At 37.8% G+C, this 23,405-nt stretch overlaps 1 protein-coding gene across 1 annotated transcript in view; it reads right to left on the reverse strand.

Annotated features, from left to right (window-relative positions):
* The window catches only part of FMN2 (formin 2), a 268,229-nt gene that overhangs the window by 15,753 nt on the left and 229,071 nt on the right, over positions 1-23,405 (reverse strand). Inside the window, exon 15 of the mRNA XM_063082920.1 lies at positions 20,999-21,050. Within this exon, the coding sequence (XP_062938990.1) occupies positions 20,999-21,050 (52 nt within the window). The remainder of the gene's footprint in view (positions 1-20,998; positions 21,051-23,405) is intronic.

Below are 23,405 nucleotides of genomic sequence, written 5' to 3' on the forward strand. Positions count from 1 at the left end.
TGTAACTAGCCTGCTCTGTTGTTAAGTTTGCCTTATGGCTGTCTTTGAGCAGCAAGATTCCCAGGGACACCAGCTTTTAGGTTCTGGGATATTACATATTTAGGGAAATACATATTAGGGTTCAAATATTATGTATTTCTCAGTGAGAGGCTGAGCTCCTCAGCCACACTCCTCCAACACCCACAACCAGCCCAGCAATGACCACTGAGCCACCACATGAAGTGCCCCAGGCTCCCGAGCCAGGGTGGTAGGGGAATGAGGCCTCAGCCATGCCTCCCCAACATCTGCAACCAGCCCAGCAATGATCATTGAGCCATGACTGGTAGTGCCCCAGGCTCCTGAGCTGGAGCAGTGCGGGGCTGAGGGCCCCAGACATGCCCCCTAACATGTGCAACCAGCCCAGTGATGACCACTGAGCCACTGCAGGAAGCACCCTGGGTCCCAGGCAGGGCAGTATGGGGCCAAGGGCCTCAGCCATGCCCCCCTGACATCCGCAACCAGCTCAGAGATGATCACAGAGATGCCACAGGAAGTGCTCCAGGCTCCTGAGCTGGGAGAGTGGGGAGCTGAGGGCTTCAGCCACATCCCCATAACATTTGCATCCATCCCATTGATGACACAGCCACTGCTGGAAGCCCCCTGGTCTGCCCTGTGGAATGAGGGGGGCCATGGTCCTCAATCATGCTTCCCTTCTTTCCCCCTCTATTTCCCCTCCCCTTCCCTTCTCCTTCTCTCCCCCAAATGCTCCACAACAACCTCTTAAAATGAGGCATGGAGGGACGGCCTGTGGCTCACTCGGGAGAGTGTGGTGCTGATAACACCAAGGCCACGGGTTCGGATCCTTATATAGGGATGGCCAGTTAGCTCACTGGCTGAGCGTGGTGCTGACAACACCAAGTCAAGGGTTAAGATTCCCTTACCAGTCATCTTTAAAAAAAAATCAAAACATGGAGCTGGGGGAAGCTGAATCCAGTCACAACCAGGTAAAGAGCACACCAAAAACACCATTCTCACATGGGTAGTGCTCCATAGCCGCTGCAATTGCCTTGGCTGCCACAAAAGTGGCTAGTCTCTACAGAAGCAGTCACAGCCACCGTGCAGATAGGATGCCAGACTCTCAACTGCATTGACACAAGGAAAGATACCAGCAGAGACTGAAAAATAAAAAAGAGATCCTCTCTCTCCACAAAGCACACTCCAGAGTAACAGAAGAAGCATCTGATTTAGGATAACAGGGGAGGACTTGATTGCACCTGTCTCAGCACTGGACAGATCATCTAGACAACAAACCAAGAGAGGAACAGTTAATCTATCAGATGGAGAGAACAAATCTATGGTTACTAGAGGGGAAGGGGAAAGGACAAGGAAGAGAGGCAATGGGGGAGGGGAATGGGAAAAGATTGGATAAGGGGCATAAAGAATAAGTATGATTTGTAACAATGAATATGCTAATAAAATTAAAAAATAAAATAAAATAAAACAATTATATATTTCTCCCTAGCTAGCCTAATAGGAAAAATGACTCGACACGGCCAATTAATCCTGAGAATCACCAAGCTATGAAGTGGATATGGGGTGTGAGAGTCTGGCTGCACGAGTGATGGTAACGCCATTAGAATGCATCTGCAGAGCGTGCTGATGGCGTCAGGACTGCCCAGAGAGTGGACGGCACAGAGCATCAACAATTGAAGACATATCTGGGCCATATTTTACTAAAATTGATGGTGTATACACATATATCCCTCCTGGGAAAAGTGGTCATTTTCCTCATATGTCTAAAAAGCATTTGTGACCTGTTAGGCTAAAATTAGGCCTCAAGTCCTTTGACTATGCATTTATTCTTTTTTGTCATTTCTCTGGTATTTGTACATCATAAAACTAATTGTTACAGAGCAAGCCAGTCTGTCTGGGCAGACACATCTCTCATCCATTCAGCTGTCTTACAGTATTTTGAAAGTTTTGTCATGAGGCAGCATGGTATAAAGGAAAGGACAGAGGACTTAGAATGAGAAGACCTAGGATATTAAATCCTGACTCTGAGATTTGTTACAGGAGTGCTCAACATTACTGTGCCTCAGCCTTTTTATCTGTAAAATAAAGATTATCATAAACAACTGTTCTAAAGTCCAATGGGAAAAAATGAATTTCCAAAGTGCTTGCTGAATGTTTTAACACAAAAGAAATTTATTTTATACTGTACATTATTTTACATTATATGTACAGTGTATTTTACACTGCCTATGAAAGAAATATAGATATATATTTCCTAAAAATTTTCTCTAAATGATTACTAATTCAATTGGGGCTGATTTATGAACAGACACTCATGTGATCATGTCCCATGAAGATATTTTTTAGCTACTGGTCTGCATAGACACTTTCTGATACTAGTAATAATTATTCTGATTATTGGATAATTTATCCCTTGGCTCTGACAGAAATTACCCACATAGCTTTAGGCAGAGATCTTGGGTCTTAGTTTCTTCATCTGTAAGTAGAGGAAATGCCTTATTTTCAAGATTGTTATGGAACCTAAATGAAAAGTACCTTGCAAATTATAAACTAAAGTAATAAAATATGAATTAACTTTATGAGAGGCACGAATTCTTCACTAAAAATGCTCTCAGTGTAAAAGTTTAGGAATCTGTGATAGATTGTACCCACCAATTGATTTAAAGTCAAGGGTGAACCTGATGAATGGTGTGAGTCTCAATAAAAAGAAACTCATGGCCACAGCTATTTTGGGAAGTGGCTGTGGCAAAGGAACAAGGGCCACCTGAGAGTGTGATGTGGAGTGTCGAGGATAATTCTCTGAGGATCATGAGTACTGCCTCATGAGTGCACTCGACCACCACACTCCCCAGCAGAAAGTGCATGCACTTTTCAAAAATAACCAAGCAAACAACAGGGCAATAATTTCTATGGGTTTTCAAGGTACCTTGCATACCAGAGACATTTTTGGTTATATAATCTTGTCCAACATTAAGCAGCCTTCAGCTAATTCCAACTTCTGTTACACAAAAGATTGCAATGTGGGTGTTGGGTGGGAGGCATAGTTTCCATCCTTTTACTCCTTTACCTAAATCTGAAACCAGGAGGATCCATCCACCACACAACACAGAATCATGAAAGAGGACACGCCTCTCACAGGGGACCTTCCTCACTACACAGGCTGTTTTGTGAGGCTCCCTCAAAATGATCCTGGCACATTAAGAACCAGTAGTGAAAAGAAGTGCAGTTGTAGTGCTAAAAAAATGCAGTAATCACAATAAGAGAGAAACCCAGAGGTCACTGAATAATCAAGAACCATCTATTCTGAATCTTTAAATGGAAAACATCAACACCACACTTGTTTTGCTACACAGATAAGATCATACAAATTACTTCTCTGCAACAGAATCAAAATATCCACAGAGCTCTACAAAGATGGTTAAAGCAGCAGAATTATTTTGGAATTTCCCTGAATCCCACTTAAAAATAGAGAGAGCAATGAAGATGTTAAAAATAAAAGGTCACAGAAAAATATCCACAAAGACACTAGGGATCCAATATCCCCACAAACCTCAAAATGCAAACAGGTGGGAACAAACCACTGACAGCATAAAACCCACGTGGTGACATCACCTGCATAGGAGGAAGCAGAGGGAAGCAGCAAGGGAGATGCCCTAAAAACAGAAGGACTCGCAAAGCAGAAATGAGTATTCCTGAAAAATGTCAGGGACAATTTGAGAACTGCAGCTGAAACTGGATGGGGTTTTGCACACTCTAATGCATGAAAGAGAAGAAAGAATCTATAGCAATGTCTGAAAGTGTTGGGAAGTGTAGGCTGTGTGAACCCTTAGTACTAACCAAGAGAAACTCCCTTTCAGAGCAAAGCTCTGCATTGAGAAAAAATGCTGGGACTAGAACTTAAATTGTACAAGATAAACTCAAGAAAAATAACAGAAAAGAAAATGTAGTTAAAATACATTTATCATTGTGCAAAAGCAACAACGGAGCATGCTCACAGCCACTGAAGCTAGAAAAGCTGTCCTCATGTTTTTACTCCAAAAAGTTCAGTAAAACTACTTTCACGTAAGAATGAGCAAGATAAAAATACTGCAGTGAGAAAAGTATGCAATTCAAACAACAAGCATAGCAAAGTTGGCATGGTTCTATTTATTATTAGGACAAAGAACACTGCCAGAGTGTCATCTCATAATGATAAAAACATCTAATCATCAGGAAGACATAACAATCCTAAATATATGTACATCTAATAATTTCAAAAGGAAAAAAGAGACAGGATCATAACATATTGGATAGTTTAACACCTGTTTTTCTGCAATTGAAATAGATAAGAATATCACTAAAGATATAGAAGATTTGAATATTATTATCAAATAATATTCTATTATTTATAGAACATTACAAACAATGGTGTGTAGGGAGTATGTGAAATACTCATTAACACAGACCATATGCTGAGTGACAAAACAAGTCTCAATAAATTTCAAAGGACTGAAATTATCAGTGGTACTAAATTATGAAAGAACAAAAATCATATCTAGGAAATCAAGTAAAACTATTTAAAAAGATCAAAAAAGAAATCTTAAAAAATTAGAAAATATTTCAAACTCAATAAAAATGAAAACATAAAATATCAAAATGTGGAGGATGTAAAAATTTGGAGCTTTAAAATGCCTATATTAGAAAGAACAGTGTAAAATCAGTAATGTACAGGAGCAAATAAAACCCAACTTGGCAGAAGAAGGAAAATAATAAACAGAGCACAAAACAAAAAAGTATAAACTAAACCTTACAGAAAATCAACAAAGTCAGAAGTTGCTTTGTTGAAAAGTTTAATAAAATTGGTATACCCCTATCAAGGCTGAAAACAACAAAAAAGAGAAAATACAAATTACCAATATCACAGATGAAAGCAGCGTCATCATTATAGATAATATCGGCTGAAAATGATAATATGATGATATTACAAAAAATTTATGCCAATATACTGCATACCTTAGATGAAGTGTACAAATTCATTAAACAATAAAACTTTCTAAAACCAACAAAAGAAGAAATAGAAAATATAAATAGCTCTATATCTACTTTAAAAATTAAAATTATTTTCAATAAATAGGGAATTATTGTTGATAAATGTGTAATCAAATTATCTCTACTCCCCATATACTTCTGGCCCAGAGTGTTTGACACATGAATTAACAAACATTTGATGAAACCATTAGAGGAAACCCAGGTAGCTCCAGCCACACCCCACCCTGCCCACACAGAAAGCATAAGCTCCTGCCACCATGACTTGGGAGGCCCCATACCATTTCTACAGTGGTGGCCCACAACAGCCACCATCACAGCTTCTATAGCTGCAAGGATGATTTGCCAAACAGTAGCAGCCACGAACACTATGCAGGTGGCCCACTGCATATTTCACTGGGGGAGCCTGGAAAAAGAGGAGGAAGTCTTTCTTCTCAAAGTCCACTACAGAGTAAAAGAAGAAGCAACTGATCTACCAGAGGAACAGAAATAAACATATAGATACTAGAAATATGAAAAAAGAATATATGACATGGCCAAAGGAATATAGTGACTCTCAAGTACAAGACCCTATAGAATAGGAAACCCTTCAAATAACTGAAAAGGAATTCTGAGTAACTAATTTAAGGAAACTCAGTGAGATAAGATAAGAGAAGACTCAAACAACACAATCAAAAAAGAAAAAATATCCAGAATATGAAGGAGGAAATTTACAAAGAGATTAATACCTTAAAAGAAGGTAACAGAACTCCTGGAACTGAAAGACTAATTCAACAAAATAAAAAACACAACTGAGAGCTTAGGCAGCAGATTAGAGCAAGCAGAAGAAAGAATTTCTGATCTCAAAGATGGTCTTTATGAAATAACCCAGGCAGACAAAAAGAATGAAAGACTTTCTCATTTTTAAAAATTAATTTGACAGGTAGCAGACAAACTTAAGCACATAAACACCTGAATCATGTGTGGTCCAGAAGGGAAAAAGAAAGGTAAGGACATTGAAAACCTATTAAATTAAATAATAATGGAAAACTTCCCAGGTACAGGAAGAGACATAGACCTTCAGATTCAGGAAGCTCAAAGATCCACGAACAGATTAAACCCAAAAAGATCCTCTCCAAGACAAATTACAGTCAAACTGGCAAAGCTAAAAGACAAAGAGAGAATCCTAAAAGCATCAAGAAAAAAGCATCAAGTCACTTGTAAGGGAGCCCCTATCAGACTAACAGAAGACTTTTAAACTGAAACTTAACAGGTGAGAAGAAAATGGGATGACATTGTCAAAATACTAAAAGAAAAAACTTCCAGCCAACAATACTATATATCCAGCAAGACTATTCTTCAGAAATGAAGAAGAAATAGTGTGTTTCCCAGACAAACGAAACCTGTGGGAGCTCAACACCACACAATCAGCCCTGCAAGGAATTCTCAGGGGAGTCCTGACTCTGGAATCTGAAAAACAATAATCACTACCATGAATACACAAGAAAGAACAAAACCCAGTGGTAAAACACAAATGCAAATGAGAAAGAAAAAAGAAACTAAATCTTATCACCTCAGAAAACCAAAAAAACATTGGAGATGAATAACAGGGGAAGAAAGAAAGAAAAGATATTTAAAACATCTAAACAAAAAGCAATAAAATTCCAGGAATAAGATAATACCTCTCAATAACAATCCTAAATATAAATGAACTACATTCCCCACTCAAAAGATACAGACTGACGGATTGGATTAAAAAGCTAGATCCATCTTCAAGAGACAAACCTCATCTGTAAAGATTCACACAGACTAATAGAGAAGGGATGGAAAAAGATATACCACACAAATAGAACCCCCAAATGAGTAGGAGCTGCTATTCTCATATCAGATAAAATAGACTTTAAACCAAAAACCATAAAAAGAGACAAAGAGGGTCATGATATAATGACAAAGGGACCTAACCAGCAAGAAGACATAACAATCATAAATATATATGCACCCAACACCAGAGCACCCAGAAACATAAAGCAAACAATATTAGACCTAAAGAAAGACATAGTCCCAATACAAAAGTGTTAGGGACCTGAACATCCTCTCTCAGCACTGGACAGCTCATCTAGGCAACAAATCAACAGAGAAACAGAGAATTAAAACTACACTTTAGTCCAATTGGACCTGACAGGCATCATCAGAACATTTCATGCAACAACTATAGAATATACGTTTTTCTCATCAGCACATGGAACGTTTGCTGGGATAGATCACATGTCAGGTCACACATCAAGTCTCAACAAACTGAAAAAACTGAAATCCTTTCCAGTATCTTTTTAGACCACAGTGGATTAAAACTAGAAATCAATAATAAGTGAAATCTGGAACTCTGCAAATACATGCAAACTAAACATTCTTCTGAATGACCTGTGGGTCCGACAAGAAATTGTACAGGAAATCAAAACATTTCTTGAAACCAATGAAAACAAAGACACATCATATCAAAACCTGTGGGATACTGCAAAAGCAGTACGAAGATCTAAGTTTATTGCAATACATGCTTACATCAAAAAAATAGAAAGATTTGAAATGAAAAACCTAACTCCACACTTCAAAGAACTAGAAAAACAAGAAGAATCCAATCCCAAAGTCAGTAGATGAAAAGAAATAATTAAGATCAGAGCAGAACTAAATGGTATAGAGACCCTAAAAATTATACAAAAGGTCAATATAACAAAAAGTTGGTTTTTTGAGAAAATAAACAAAATAGACACACCCTTAGCAAGGTTAACAAAAAAAAAAAAAAAAGAAAAGATAAAAAAGAAGAGAGAAGACCCAGATAACAAAAATCAGAACTGAAAAAGGAGACACTACAATTGATACCACAGAAATATAAAGAATCACTACAGAGTATTACAAAAAAAGTATATGCCAACAAATTTGAAAACCTGGAGGAAGTGGATAAATTTCTGGAAACTTATAAACTACCAACACTGAACAAGAAGAAATAGAAAACCTGAACAGACCAATAACAAGCAATGAAATTGAAGCAGTAATCAGCAGTCTTCCAACAAAGAAAAGCCCATGAGCAGATGGTTTTACTGTTGAATCTATCAAACCTTTCAAGAGGAATTAATACCAATTCTACTCAATCTATTCCAAAAACCTGAAACAGAGGCCACTTTCCCAAACTCAGTCTATGAGGTCAGCATCATCTTGACACCAAAACCAGACAAAGATACATCAAAAAAAGAAAACAACAGGCCAATATCTTTGATGAACTTAGATGCAAAAATCCTCAACAAAATACTAGCAATCAGAGCACAGCAACGTGTCAAAAAAATTATACACCATCATCAAGTGGGACTCATCCAGGGATGCAAGGATAGTTCACCACATGCAAGTCTATAAATGTGATACACCGAATCAACAAAAGCAAGAAAAAAAACCATACGATTATCTCAACTGATGTAGAAAAAGCAGTTCATAAAGTTCTACATCCTTTCATGATAAAGGCTCGCAGCAAATTAGGTATAGAAGGAAAGTATCTCAACACAATAAAAGATTTATGACAAGCTCATGCCCAATATAATATTGAATGGGGAAAAACTGAAGGCTTTTCCCTTAAAGAACAGAACAAGACAACAATGACCAGAATCACCCCTCCAATTTAACATAGTATTGGAAGTATAATCCAGAGCAACCATGCAAGAGGAAGAAATAATGGGCATCCAGATTGGAAAAGATGAAGTCAAACTGTCCGTGTTTGCAAATGACATGATCCTATACCTAGAAAAACCTACAGACTCTACCAAAAAACTCTCAGAGCTGATTAACAATTTCAGTAATGTTGCAGTGTACAAAATAAATAACTACAAATCAATAACATTTATATCCTCCAACAATGAATTAACAGAAAGAGAAATCAAGAAAATAAGCCCATTTATAATAGTCACCAAACAAACAAACAAACAACAAATAAAATAAAATACCTAGGAATCAATTTACCCCAGGAGGTGAAAGATCTCCACAATGAGAACTACAAATCACTACTAAAAATAATTTAAAAAGACACAAAAATGTGGAAAGACATGCCATGCTCTTGGATGGGAAGAACTAACATTGTGAAAATGTCCATACTACCCAAAGTGATCTACACATTCAACACAATCCCCATCAAAATACCAATGACATTCTTCACAAAAATGGAAAAAAGAATCCTAACATTCATATGAAACAACAAAAGACCTCAAATAACCAAAGCAATCCTGAGGGGGAAAAAATAAAACTGGAGGCATAACACTACCTGACTTCAAATTATACTACAAAGCTACAGTAACCAAAACAGCATGGTACGAGAATAAAAACAGACACATGGACCAATGGAAAAGAATCAAGAACCCAGAAATCATCTCATATACCTACAGCCATGTCATCTTTGACAAAGGCACCAAGAACATACACTGGGGAAAAGACTGCCTCTTCGTTAAATGGTGCTGGGAAAATTGGACATCCATAGATAGGAGAATAAAACTAGACTTGTACCTCTCATCATATGCCAAAATCAACTCAAAATTGATTAAAGAAATATATGTCTTGAAATTGTAAAAATCCTAAAAGAAAACATAGGGTAAACACTTTAGGAAGTAGGACTGGGCATAGACTTTATGAACATGACCCCAAGAGCACAGGCAACAAAAGGAAAAATAAACAAATGGGATTATATCAAACTAAAAAGCTTCTGCACAGCAAAAGAAACAATTAACAAAGTGAAAAGACGACCAACAGAGTGGGAGAAGATATTTGCAAAATATGCATCTGACAAAGGATTAATATCCAGGATATACAAGGAACTCAAACAACTTAACAGTAAAACACCCAAGTAACCTGATTAAAAAATGGGCAAACAAGCCGAATAGGCATTTCTCAAAGGAAGATATACGAATGGCCAACAGACACATGAAAAAATGCTCAACATCATTCAGCATCTGGGATATGCAAATCAAAGCCATATTAAGATATCATCTCACTCCAGTTAGGCTGTTTTTTTCAAAAAGGCTGAGAACAACAAATGCTGGTGAGGATGCAGAGAAAGGCAAACCCTCCTACACTGTTGGTGGGACTGTAAAATGGTGCACCCATTATGGAAAATGGTATGGAGTTTCCTCAAACAACTACACATAGAGCTGCCATATGACCCAGGTATCCCAATGCTGGGTGTATACCCAAAGGAGTGGAAACCATCATGTTGAAAGGATACCTATACTCCCATGTTTACTGCAGCTCTATTTGCAATAGCCAAGAATTGGGACCAGCCAAAATGCCCATCACTGGATGAATAGATAAGGAAAATATATATTTACATAATAGAATACTATTTTTCTATAAAAAAGAATGAAATACTGCCATCCACAGCAACATGGATGAACTTAAAGAAAATTATATTAAATGAAATGTCAGGCACAGAAAGAAATACTGCATGCTCTTACTTATATGTTGGAGCTAATAGAAACAAAGAAACAACCAACCAAAGTAAATAAATAAATAAATAAGTTTAACAAAATATCTATGAGATCTATATGAAGAAAACTACAAAACTCTGTTAAAAGAAGTCAAAGAACTAAGTAAATTGAGAGATATTCTATGTTTACGGCAGGAAGACTCAATACTGTCAAGATGCCAGTTCTTCCCAACTTGATCAATTGATTCGATGCAATCCCTATCAAATCCCTAACAAGTTATTTTGTAGATATTGATAATTGATTCTAAAGTTTATATGGAAAATATAAACACCTGGATTAGCCAACACCATACAGAAGAAGAACAAAAGTTAGAGGACTGACGCTGCCTGATTTCAAGACTTACTATAAAACTACAGTAATCGAGAGAGCCCGGTACTAGCAAAAGTAAAGACACACAGAGCAATGAAGTGGAACAATTTTCCCAGAAGTAGACTCTCACAAACACAGCCAGGACTATGGGATATAGGGTACTAGCAGCCAGGGATATCTAGAGACCCACAGCTTTGTCGTGGCCACTTCCATTACTGTGGGAACTTGCAGGGTCAGGCAATAATGGAATCCTGGCTAAAGTATACTCACAGTGGGCCCATTGGGTCCACAGACCCGAGTACAAAATTGGGATTGATATACTCAGGCAACAGGAATAACCCCCAAATTGGGTTCTTTGTCCATAAGAACATAGAAAGATTAAAGTAAAATTGTGGAAGTGAGATCATACACTATGATCAAGTGGGATTCACCTCAGAGATGCAAGGATGCTTCAACAGATGCAAATCAACAGAATGAAGGAAAAAAACCATGTGATCATTTCAACAGATGCAGAAAAAGCATTTGATAAAATCCAACACCACTTCATGATAAAAATCACTCAACATATTAGGTGCAGAAAGAATTACCTCAAAACAATAAAAACGATATACAACAAACCTACAGCTACTATCATAATGAATGTACAAAAATTTCAGTCTTTCCCTCCAAGATCTAGAACAACATAAGGATGCCCACTTCCACCACTTTTATTCAACGTGGTACTGGAAGTGCTAGCCAGCATAATAAGGCAAGAGAAAGCAATAAAGTTCATCTAAATCAGTAAGGAGGAAGTCAGACTATACCTAGTTGCAGAGGACATGAGCATATACATAGAAAACACTAAAGACTCCACCAAAAAATTACTTGAAGTAATAAATAAATTCAGTATAGTAGCAGGATACAAAATCAACACACAAAAATCAGTAGCCTTCCAATATGCCAATAACAAAATAGCTGAAGAAGAAATCAAGGAAGTAATTCCACTTACAATAGCTACAAGAAAAATGAAATACCTAGGACTAAATTTAACCAGGCCTCTTTGATGAAAACTATAAAACATTGGTGAGAAAAAATGAAGAGGACACAAAACAAATGAAAAGATATCTCAAGTTCATGGGTTAAAAGAATTTATGTCATCAAAATGTCCACATTATCCAAAGCTATCTACACATTCAATGCAACGCCTATCAAAATACCAATGACATTCTTCACAGAAATAGAAGAAAAAAAACCCTCAAAATTTGTATGGAACCACAAAAGACCCCATACAGATAAAGCAATCTTGAATTAAAAGAACAAAGTTGGAGGCATCATGCTACCTGACTTCAAAACATACTATAAATCTATAGTATACACCCAAACAGAATGGGACTGGCACAAAAACAGACAAATTGACCAACAGAATATAATACAGAGTCCAGAAATAAGCTCACACATTTACGGACAACTGATTTTTGATGGAATTCTGAAAAATATACACTGGAGAGAGGACATCTTCAGTAAGTGGTGCTGGGAAAACTGGATTATCTACATGCAGAAGAATGAAACTAGATCTCTATTTCTCAACATACACAAAAATCAACAAGACCTAAATTTATGACCCAAAACTATTAAACTGCTAGAAGAAACATAGGAGAAATGCTACTTGAAATGGGAGTGGGCAGCACTTTTTTTGAGCAAGACTATAAAGTCACAGGCAACTAATGCAAAAATAGACAAATGGGACTGCATCAAACTACAAAGCTTTTGCACAAGAAGGGACACTTGCAACAAAGTGAAGAGACAACCAACAGAATAGGAGAAAGTGTTTTCAAACTACACATCAGACAAGGGGCTAACATCTAGAATATATAAGGAACTCAAGCAACTCAAGAGCAAAAAAAACAAACAACCCAATTAAAAAATTGGCAAATGACCAGAATAGACATTTCTCTTTCTCAAAGAAGACATAAAAATGACCAACAAAAATTTTCAACATCATAAATCATCAGGGAAATGCAAATCAAAACCACAATGAAATATCATCTCACTCCAGTTAGAATAGCTCTTATCAACAAGACCAAAAATAACAAATGCTGGTGTGGATGCAGAGAAAAAGGAACTCTCCTACATTGTTGGTGGGAATGTAAATTGGTACAGCCATTATGAGAAGCAGTATGGAGCTTCCTCAGAGAACTAAAAATGAACTACCTTATGACCCAGCTATTCCACTACTGGATATACACCCAAAGGAAATGAAATCAATATATCAAAAAGATACTTGCACTCCCATGTTCCTTGCAGTACTATTCACAATACCCAAGAAATGGAAACAACCTAAATGCCCTTCAACAGTTCAATAGATTAAAAAAAAAACCTGTGATATATATACACAATGGAATACTGTTCAGCTATAAAAAAGAAATGATATCCTATTATTTGCAGCAACATGGATGGAACTGGAAACCATCATGGTAAGTGAAGTCAGGCAGGACAGAAAGACATATACTGCATGATATCACTCCACTCATATGTGGAATCTAGAAAAAAAAAGTGGTTCTCATGGAAGTAAAGAGTATAATAAGGGTTATCAGACTCTGGGAATGGAAGGGGATTGGGGAAGAGAAGTGGTGGACTAACAGGTACAAAACTATGTTATCTATCCTAAGTGAATCATTGTACAGCATATGCATGCATTGAAACAACACACTGTACTTTGTAATACATACAAGTAAATGTTAAAAAAAATTGCAGAAGTGCTATAACAAACAAATACTAACTAAAAAGAAGTGAAATATATTAATGTAGAAATTTAGGCCCCCCCAAAATCACCAGAAGACAGACAGCAATAAAACAGGATTTGCTTCACCAAGATGGAATCACTTTAAGTTCTATGTTCAAATCAAAAACATATGCAAAATGCACAAAGCAAAAAATGTCAGAACTGTAAAGAGAAACTGACATATCTAATACATGGCCTTACTATACTTTCTTCGTAACCAACAGGTAGAAGCAGACCAAAAAAAGAAAAAAAGAAAAAAAAGAATCAGAAAAGATAAACAATATTTGAACAATCTTATTGAGTCTGTTTAAAATAATAAACAAACACAGAACACTGCTTCTAACACGGGAGTGCTGAGCTCAAGCACAGCTGGTGCACTTATACATATTGACCATCTTCTGGACAATAAAGCCAGTCTCAGAAAATGGAAAGAATTACTCTCATGGAAATAGTCTTCCTTTATGTAATCTTTGCGTAATTAAGAAAGAAAAAAAGAGACAACTTTGAAACTGTTATGCTTCGAAATTTAAAAACACACTTCTACATAACTTCTGGGTCAAAGAAATCCTAACAGAAAACCCTGAGAGAAAGAATTACTAAATAATATTTTTCAGCAAGAAGAACAGTTAATCTAGAAGAAGGGTCTAAGAAACAGTGTTAAAAAAATACGTTAGGGCCGGCCCTGTGGCTCACTCAGGAGAGTGTGGCGCTGGTAGCGCCGAGGCCACTGGTTCAGATCCTATATAGGGGTGGCCGGTGCGCTCACTGGGTGAGCATGGTGCTGACAACACGGTGCTGAGGGTTGCGATCCTGTTACTGGTCAATTAAAAAAAAAAAAAAACATTAAATACTTGTTTAATAAAACTTTAATTATTAAATGATCACTTATTTTTGTGCTTAAAAGCTGGTGACTAAAACTTGAAATAACAGCAGAGAAATCAGGACAAAGGATTCCTTATATTGTCGAGGAGGAGAAACAAAATAATTAGTAACTTTATTCTTTGTTAGGAAATATGTTTTAAGGGTAACCACTGAAATACTAGTTTAAATTACTAAAAAGAAAATCTACAAATTCCAATCCAGCAAAGGGTCAAAAGAGGAAAAAAGAAAAGTTTTCCATCTAGTGGAAGACAGGAAAGGAAAATTAAAAAAGCAAAGGAAAAGAAAACCAACTTAAGCATATACTAAGTTGGTAGCAATAAATCAAAATATGTCGATAATAATAATATAAAATAATTTAAACATTGATAAAGAAGTATATCAGATTAAATATGAAAATAAAAATTCAGACAAATACTGCTTACAAAAAACATGTCTGAACCAAAATAGCCCAGAAAGATAAAAATAAATAGATGGAAGATATATACCAGGGAAACATTAAAAGATCGGCAAAGAAATACTAATTAATAGAAAAAGTGAGGCAAGAAGCATTAGTGGCAAGAAAGAGGGACACTGGATAATGTTTTTAAAAAAGAACATTTCATCAAGATGATAACAACCACATACTTTTAAAGGATGTAGTCTGAAAACTTTATAGAACTAAAAGATAAAACTAAAAATTCCATAATAATACTGGGAGATCATAATGCAGCCTTCTACAAATTGCATCTTAAGATTGAAGTGTTTTAAAGTCAGCCTCTTCCAGAGAGGATTTGAATTTGTATGTTCCGGTCAACTGAGGACACTGTCAACCTGAAACCACTGTAAATTAAAGAAATTACATGGATTTAAAAAATAACATTATTTTATATGCCATTAAGAAAGAGAAATAGTCCAATATGGGAGTTTCAATAGAAGAGTGCCCCATCAAACACACACATATCATAAACTGAGATACCAAAGGACTCACGTAAAAAAAAATTAAAAAGAGACAGTGAGGAAATTTAACTTTTCTCAAAAGAAACCAAAAAGCCCCCTTGAAAATCTGAATCATATGACAAACAGGAATCATGCAGGTTTTCCATGCAAATTCACATGATGAGGTCTCATTTAAACAAAACAAAACAAAACAAAAAACTCAAGCAAAATCAGAAAATTTAATTTACAGTGGTTTCAGGTTGACAGTGCCCTCAGTTGACCGGAACACACAAATTCAAATCCTCTCTGGAAGAGGCTGACTTTAAAACATTTCAATCTTAAGATGTGATCCATTATAAGATGGATCCCACTTTCACAAATGTGAAAGTGTGAAAAAGTCTGCCATCTGAGAACTGAAAAATCAGACAACCACTCATACACCAAATTGATTCTTTTCAAGAAAATGTGAATATTTATTAAAACAGACTTCATACTAGGTCACAAAGGAGGTCTCAGAGAGAGAGAGAGAGAGAGAGAGAGAGACACTAAGCTTTTTTACTGTAATGCAATTAACTGAAAGTCGATAGGAAAATGACTGCAAACAAAACAAACCCACACATTAGAAACCAACACAATGAATATACACATAAGTAACTTAATGCTGAATGAGGAAATAAACAAGTTAGAACTGAACAACTAAATACATTTTACATTTCAAAACTAGTAGACTGTAGTTAAAGTACAACTTGAAGGCAAAGTTATAGCTATAAATATATAATTTAAAGAGAAAGAAAATTGAAACACATGAATTATTCACATAACTCATGTGGGGAAAATAGGATAATTTAGTCAGGCTCCCTCAGCTCAGGTCTGGTTGGAGGTCGAGCAGCACATTTCCTGTAAACAAGTTGTGTGTGGGTACTGAGTTAGTGTGCATGTGCACCAATGTATCTTTTCAGTTTTGTTGCTAGTGTGTGTTCTTGAGTTTGTGAAGCAGAAGCTGGCCAGCAGCACTGGCATCTAAAAACAGAGCATGTTTACTCTGCTGGCAGATGCTCAGTTTTTCTTTGGACTTTGACGACAGCAGTGGAGTTTCTGAGTTTCTCTTTGTAGTGCCTAACTCTCAGACGTGTGTGTGCTGAACAGACTAGTCCTACTTCAACCGAGGCTCCAAGTACCTTTTTGCCAGTTACCTAGCTCATAGACCTGCGTGTGAAGGGTTTGGGAATGTGCTCGAGGGGTCTGTGAGCTCCAGACCCAGCCCTAGCTCTACAAATGACAAAGCCACAAACAAGAGTAAATAGTCTCGAAAATTTAAATCATATGTGGAAGGGAGAGAATGTTAAAGAGCAGAAATGTGTGAAATAGAAAGCATGCAAAGGAACCCACAACCAAAAGAACAAGGAGGTAATCAACAAACCAAAACATTTGGTTCTCTCAAAAGACCAATAAGGTAGACAGACTTTCTAAAAGATGGGCCATGGGATCACAAAAGAAGGTGCAGATGATGGACATTAGTAACAAGGGACAGAAGTACAGACAGGGTGGCTGAAGAAAGATGGCTGTAAAGAGCAGAGAGAGAAGTTACAGGCAAGGGACTACTTGTTGTTTCTTTTCTTTTTTGTATACATAGTTATTTTATGACAATAATGAAACAGATGTATTAATGGCTATATAGGAGAAGAGGAAATCAGGAGGGAAAAGGATCCAGAGGAGATTGCTACTGGAAGACACGCTTCCCCCAGGCTGATAGAAAAAAGGAGAAGAGAGGCTGTGCGGGGGAGTTTCATACTCAGAAAGAGAAAGCGGCTCCAGCCTTGTGGAATTACTGTATGAAAGTCAGGATGGACAGGGAAATCGGGGCAGGGAAGCAAAGAGAAAGAGCATAAATGTAAGGAGGCACGCAAACTATGAAACAAGAGGCCAAGGGCGCCAGCACAAAACACAGCCACGCAGGACCCCCCGGTAAGAGCCAGGTGGGTTTCATCTGGCTTAGGATAATATGATACATAGAACATAATAAGAATAACCTATAATAAAAATGAAAGGAGGGAGGGAAGACTGAGAAAATACATGGCTGAATACATATTCCAGGCTCTCCTCTCCCCAGGGCCTTGCTGAGGCAACTGGAATATTCAGAGTGAGGGTGTGAATGTGTGTGTGTGTGTGTGTTTTCTTTTGATTTATTTTAGGGGGATGGGGAATAAAGGAATTTATGGCTAATTCAAGCACAACAAGGAGCTCCATAAGAGATCAGGACATTTTGGACCTCAAGAAGTTTATGCAGGTAGGGAGCACGTTTGATGGTCCACTGTTGGGAGTGGGGTAGGATATAAAATATCCAAGGCCTCACATCTGGGAAGGAGACCTGGGATTCTAGAATCCGGGTCAAAGTCTGCCATTCCCTCAAAAGCCTGAGAACAGCCAGCCAGCCTGGCTGAGTGGAAACCCTCAGCACACCGGGCAGAAATGCTTCTGCCTGCTTACACACACAGTGCCAGGAGAAGCAGCTAACTCACCTGCAGCTGCTGTACTGATTTTGTGACTAGCAGACTGTGCAGAAATGGGTGTGAATATATTTTTAAACCTGGTATGCTAGGAGTTGCCCCTGGGTCAGAATAGCTGATGTTCAGCCAGTGATTGGCTGGAGGCTGTGCTGATGCGCTAGCACTAGTGAGGTTTGTGACAGGTGTGGACAGATCCCCATGCAGCTTGGGGAGCATGTGCAGACTGCCCTCAGCCAGGTCAGATGCTCAGCATGGCTGCAGCTGAGCACTCATGCAGAGCCCACCCGCTCCAGGCTGACTGTAGTCCCAGAAGGAGCCTTCTTGGTGTTTCTCTTGTTCTCTCTGTTCCACTTCAGAGTGTTCGGCCATTCTGCCTGCTGCTGGTGTGTCCTGGAGCTATGAGGGCCTTCCCATTGCTCTCCACTGAGACCTCCGTTGCTTTTGACAAAGCCCTGAGGGAGAGTATTTTCTATGCACTGCTCCAAATAACATCAGCCCATCGCTCTCTTGGGCAGAGCTGCAGACATCTGGGCAGGACTTCTGTGCACCTGCATCAGAGCTGAAGGAGGATTGGGACAGCAGCCCACTCCTCCCAGAGGGATGCTCCTGGTGCTTCAGCAGGAGCTGAGATGGGGGCCCCCAGTTGTCATGGGTCCCCTGCTGGCTAGGATGTCCACCCTAACACTGGCTGAGCAGGAGCACTGGGACCCCAAGTTCTTGGTCTGTGACACCTGGGCTAGAGCTTCTGCCTATGAGGAAGAGCTGGGGAAGGAAAGGGGCCCTGGGCCATCTGTGCCAATGTCTAGAACAGAACTTCTGAGAAATGTTGGTGGAGGAGGGACAAGCAAGGCAGGCAGCTGCTGAGCCAGGATGGAGCCCAGCCTTAGACTGAGAGCCTAGGAGAGGTACAACCCTCTCTTCTTGACCACACCTGCCAGGCTGGAGGTCCTGTCCCTGCAAGACTGGAGGGGATGGCCGGGACCCAAGTACCGTGGACACTCCCTGCATTAACCACACTGAGCGGATATTCTTGCAGGAATGGTTCTCCACTTACTGTATGCCCTTAAACAATTTCTGGAAATGTTAAATGACTGTTTTATACAATTTTCTCCAGTTCAATGGTGCTTTTTTGGGAAAACAGTTTATTTTGGAAGTCAGTCTCCCAAGCCCAGGTATTTTGGTAAAAGCGAGGGAAGGAAATTCTGAAAAACCTCCATGATGCAGTTGATCCAAATATATACTTAACTCACTTAACTTACTTATGTGAATTGATCCCCACACTCACAATGTGGATATTGTTTCTCTTTTCTCACAGATAAAGACAAAAGTTGAGGTAAGTCCTTGGAGCCACTGGACCAGCAGTTTGGTGGAGGCACCAAAACACAGATCTGTTATCAAAATCTATGCTCCATAACCATCCCAGGCTCCTGGTACTGGATTCAATGGAGACAGTGGGAAACACAAAAGAAACTAATACATGGCCTGAGTCTGAAAGCTGCCTCTGGTGTCTATTTTCTACCACCAACCTTTTTGCAATCTCTGATTATGATAATAATGTGAAATTAACAATGTATCGATCACTTACTAAGTATTAAGAATTTGCCAGGGATGATCTCATTTAATTCTCACCTACAAAGTAAATACTTTTATCCTGGTTTTATGATACTGGTCCAAGGTCATAGGTGAGAGGCAGGATTCAGACTCAAAAGACCATGGGGCCAGGCTCCCACTGCTTTCCTGCACAGGATTACTGCTGACTGCTGCCCAGGTTACACAGGACTGCTGAGAAAATGGTATAGACACATTTCGTTGGGGAAATGTCAGATGTTCCATATGACCCATTATTCTTGTTTTTACTTTTGAATTTCAGAGTAAATTGTTTAATTATAAAGATGGCTCTTTTACTGACAATTTTGTCATTAGCCAATATTTTTTTCATGCCACTAACTGAAATTTCTGTTTGTTATAATTTACGGTCTTAAGCTTAGTTTTTGCTATTCATAGAAACTGGCCAATTCTGTTTACCAATTTGCCTAGGACAATATTTTATACCAACGTGAGAACTACTAAATATGTGATATCTGTTCACAGAATGTAAAGGATCTTGCCTAATGAAATAATGGCAAAGAACTTCTTTAATAAAATTTTTTTCTCAAGAGTAATCAGATTTCTCTTTAGAGAGTGTGATGGTTAATTTTTGGTGTAGACATGGCTAGTCAGTGGTGCCAGGTTTGGGTCAAACACCAGTCTAGATGCTCTTGTACAGGCAGTTTTTAAGTGATTAACATTTAAATCAGTAGACTTTGGAAAGGCAGATTGCCCTCTACAACGTGGCTGGGCCTCACCCAGTCAAAGGCCGGAAGCCTGAGATTCCTGAGGAGGAAGGAATTCTGTCTCCAGACTGTTTCAGACTCAAAACTGCAACATCAAGTCCTACCAGAACTACCAGCCTTTGGCAGCCTGTCCTGCTGATTTCAGACTTGTCAGCTCCTCCAATCATGTGAGCCAAGTCCTTAAAGTAAATCCCTCCTCCCATATATGCCTCCAATAGTTCCCATTTTTCTAGAGAACGCTGACCAATACAGAGAGAAGGGAGAAGAAGAGATCATTGCGGCAGAGAAGCAGGGAGATTTCTCAGATACTTTTCTATGCTCTCCCATGACTGCAAATCTCCATTCCGGAAGTGAAGGTGCATCCAAGGGAAGGAAGCTCACGGCTTCCCACCTGGACTTCGCTTTTGATGGAAATTCCATAGTTTTCCATAAGCAAACCCCTCAACCTTTTTCTTGAAACACCTTCCTGCTGTCCTCCCTCTTCTTGATTTCCACAAACCCAAGTTCTGTTTGAAAGAGAAGGTGCTAAGCTATTGACAATAATTGGTAATTATCAGAATTAAACAGCATCCAGAATCACAAAAATAAAATTCAGAAATTCATTGTGGAATCAAAGTACACCATTAGATTAGATTTCCTTTTGCTTCATACTTGAAAACAAAAACTGAACTAATAATCAGTTTCTTGAGATGAAATAAACTAAGTATTTTACAAGACTATTCTGAGAAAAGAGTTTTATATTAAAGGAAAGCAATTTCTTACCATTTATGAGTCTCTGTCAGTGAATTTTCCTCTGCCTCTTGGTCAATTTTAGCTAAAAATGCAAGAAAAGGAAAGGATATGAGATAAATTGTAAATAGTTATAATATCTCAAGCAAAATATGATCTAAATAATAGAATTTTTAATTATTAATTTTTAATTCCAATGTACTCCAACCAGAAGTTTATTTTAAATCTATGATCATAAATATGACTGAAAATATTATATTTCATTAAGTTGATATATCGACACAGATTAGATATATTACATAACCAATCAAAAATTTCAGATTCTTAATAATTTCTTTAAATCAATCACATTAACCTGAGAACAGAAAAACATTAATTTCACATTTGCATAGAATGTGTCAGGATTTAAACATCAACAATTAGTTACAAATAATTCTTGCAAAGATACAAAACCATGTCCAAAATCTAAACAGAAATGGCATGTGACCTTCCTCACTTATCTTAACAATTTTAAACTGTTTTCAATCATGCTGTTCTTACCAGAACACAAGTGAACAGATCATGACCTGTTCTGAAAGGCAGGCAGATTATAATGTACCCATTTATTTGCTATCATTTTTGCCTAAAAATAAAGAATGGAGGTCTGACACAAGCTCAAAGATCAAATTTGGGAAGGAGATTAAATATTTCAAACTGCTTAAAATAACGTAGGAACTCTATCACATAAAATAAGTATGGCAGTGACTCAAGTTTTTTGAAAAGTAAGCACTCGAGGAATGTTATTAGTCCACCCCTCCCACCCCCAGACATATATATTTGACACGAATGTTTCAAAGATACCCTTGTGTCATGTAATGCTCTCTAATATTTCCAGTCCATTCTAGTAGATTTTAAAACATTAGTTGTGACCTGCTAAATTGATTTCATGACTCACTAATGGTCTGTGACCCAAAGTTTGAAAATCACTAAGTTACAAGACAAAAAAAAAAAAAAAAAAAAAATCAATTAAAAGTAATTCTGGGAATAGTGAAAAAAGAAGTTGTCCTTTTGTGATTACTCCCAATCAGGTCACGCTTGTGACCATTTGGAGAAGTTAGAAGCCAAACAGGAGCAGGGCAAATTGATTATATAAAATTGGAACTGTGCGCAAAATAAAACCCATGGTCACTTGGGAACTGTCCAAATGTCTCTGTGACTACTTAAAACACAAAGGTACAATATGGGCTGGTTAATGTTTTACAACCTCAAGACAGTGTTTTTTGAAGGTCTGTGCAGCATCTGCAAAGTCATAACCCAGTGTCGTGCTGCCAGTTTATGTCAGGATTGTCACAATTTAACAGGGATCATGGGAGTTTGCAGCAGAGAGTTTTCATGACTTCTTGCCCCTCACTCCTTTTCTACTTTAGATTGTTTACATAAACTTATAGATCAAATAGTAGCTGTATTAAAAAACAGAATAAATGTTTCATGATTTTAATTTGAAAAAGCTCCAGCATGAACAAACATATTGTCTTATAAAAATCTGCACTGGACTTCCTAGCATAAAAATGATTTACTTCCAGAAACAATTCTAGAACCACATAAAAGTTTAAGGAATAAATAAAAGCACCACAATGTGAAGGAAATGGTTAATGGACTTCTGTGGTCAGCACCCAAGGACGTGTTCACTTGGTGAACTTGCAAACGAGTTAACCAAGAAATGTCAAGGATTGCAAACAATCTTTGAGAACGCTTGAAGTCGTGAGAACACTTTAAGTCGTGAGAACACTTTCTTGGGATGTTCCCAGGAGGCGCATTATAGATAACCAAGTGCTTGAGAAGGGAGGGAACGGCCTTCTGCTCTTGAGAAAAGTATAACAGAATTTATGCATTAATGCTTATCTCGCATGCACAAGTTTGCTAAATGTAATAAAAGCTGTAACAGCGGCTGGGTCGGCGCTACTTGCCTGAGAGAGCAGTGGCCCCCGCTCGTCACCTGCATCTCTCGTCTGCTGTGTCTTCCTTCACGTCTCCGATCATTTTAATCAACAACAATGCATACCATTTTCACGAAGGACATTCCCCCCCCCCTTTTTAAATTACAGAGATTAAGACTGGAATTGGAAGAAAGAATTTCTAAACTATTTTAGAAGATTTAAGTAAATGAGTTATGAAACTTAACACACACTAGAAGGAGATGCCAGAGATTCGTATTCTATTCCTGATTCTGCCACTAAAATTAGCTACATGACCTTAGGCAAACAGATTGACCTGTGACATATACCAAATATTTAGCATAGTGCCACCAATAATTACTAAGGACTTAATAAATAAATGTCTTTAGAAATTATGAACCGGAAGATCCTAAAAATTCTTAAAGTAATATAGTACATAATTATGTTTAACTGAATAAGCCAACTGCTCTTTTATATGTTTCTACATTACATGGTAAATAAAACAT

This window comes from Cynocephalus volans, chromosome 18 (genome assembly GCF_027409185.1).
Source record: "Cynocephalus volans isolate mCynVol1 chromosome 18, mCynVol1.pri, whole genome shotgun sequence".
Taxonomy (NCBI): Eukaryota; Metazoa; Chordata; class Mammalia; order Dermoptera; family Cynocephalidae; genus Cynocephalus; species Cynocephalus volans.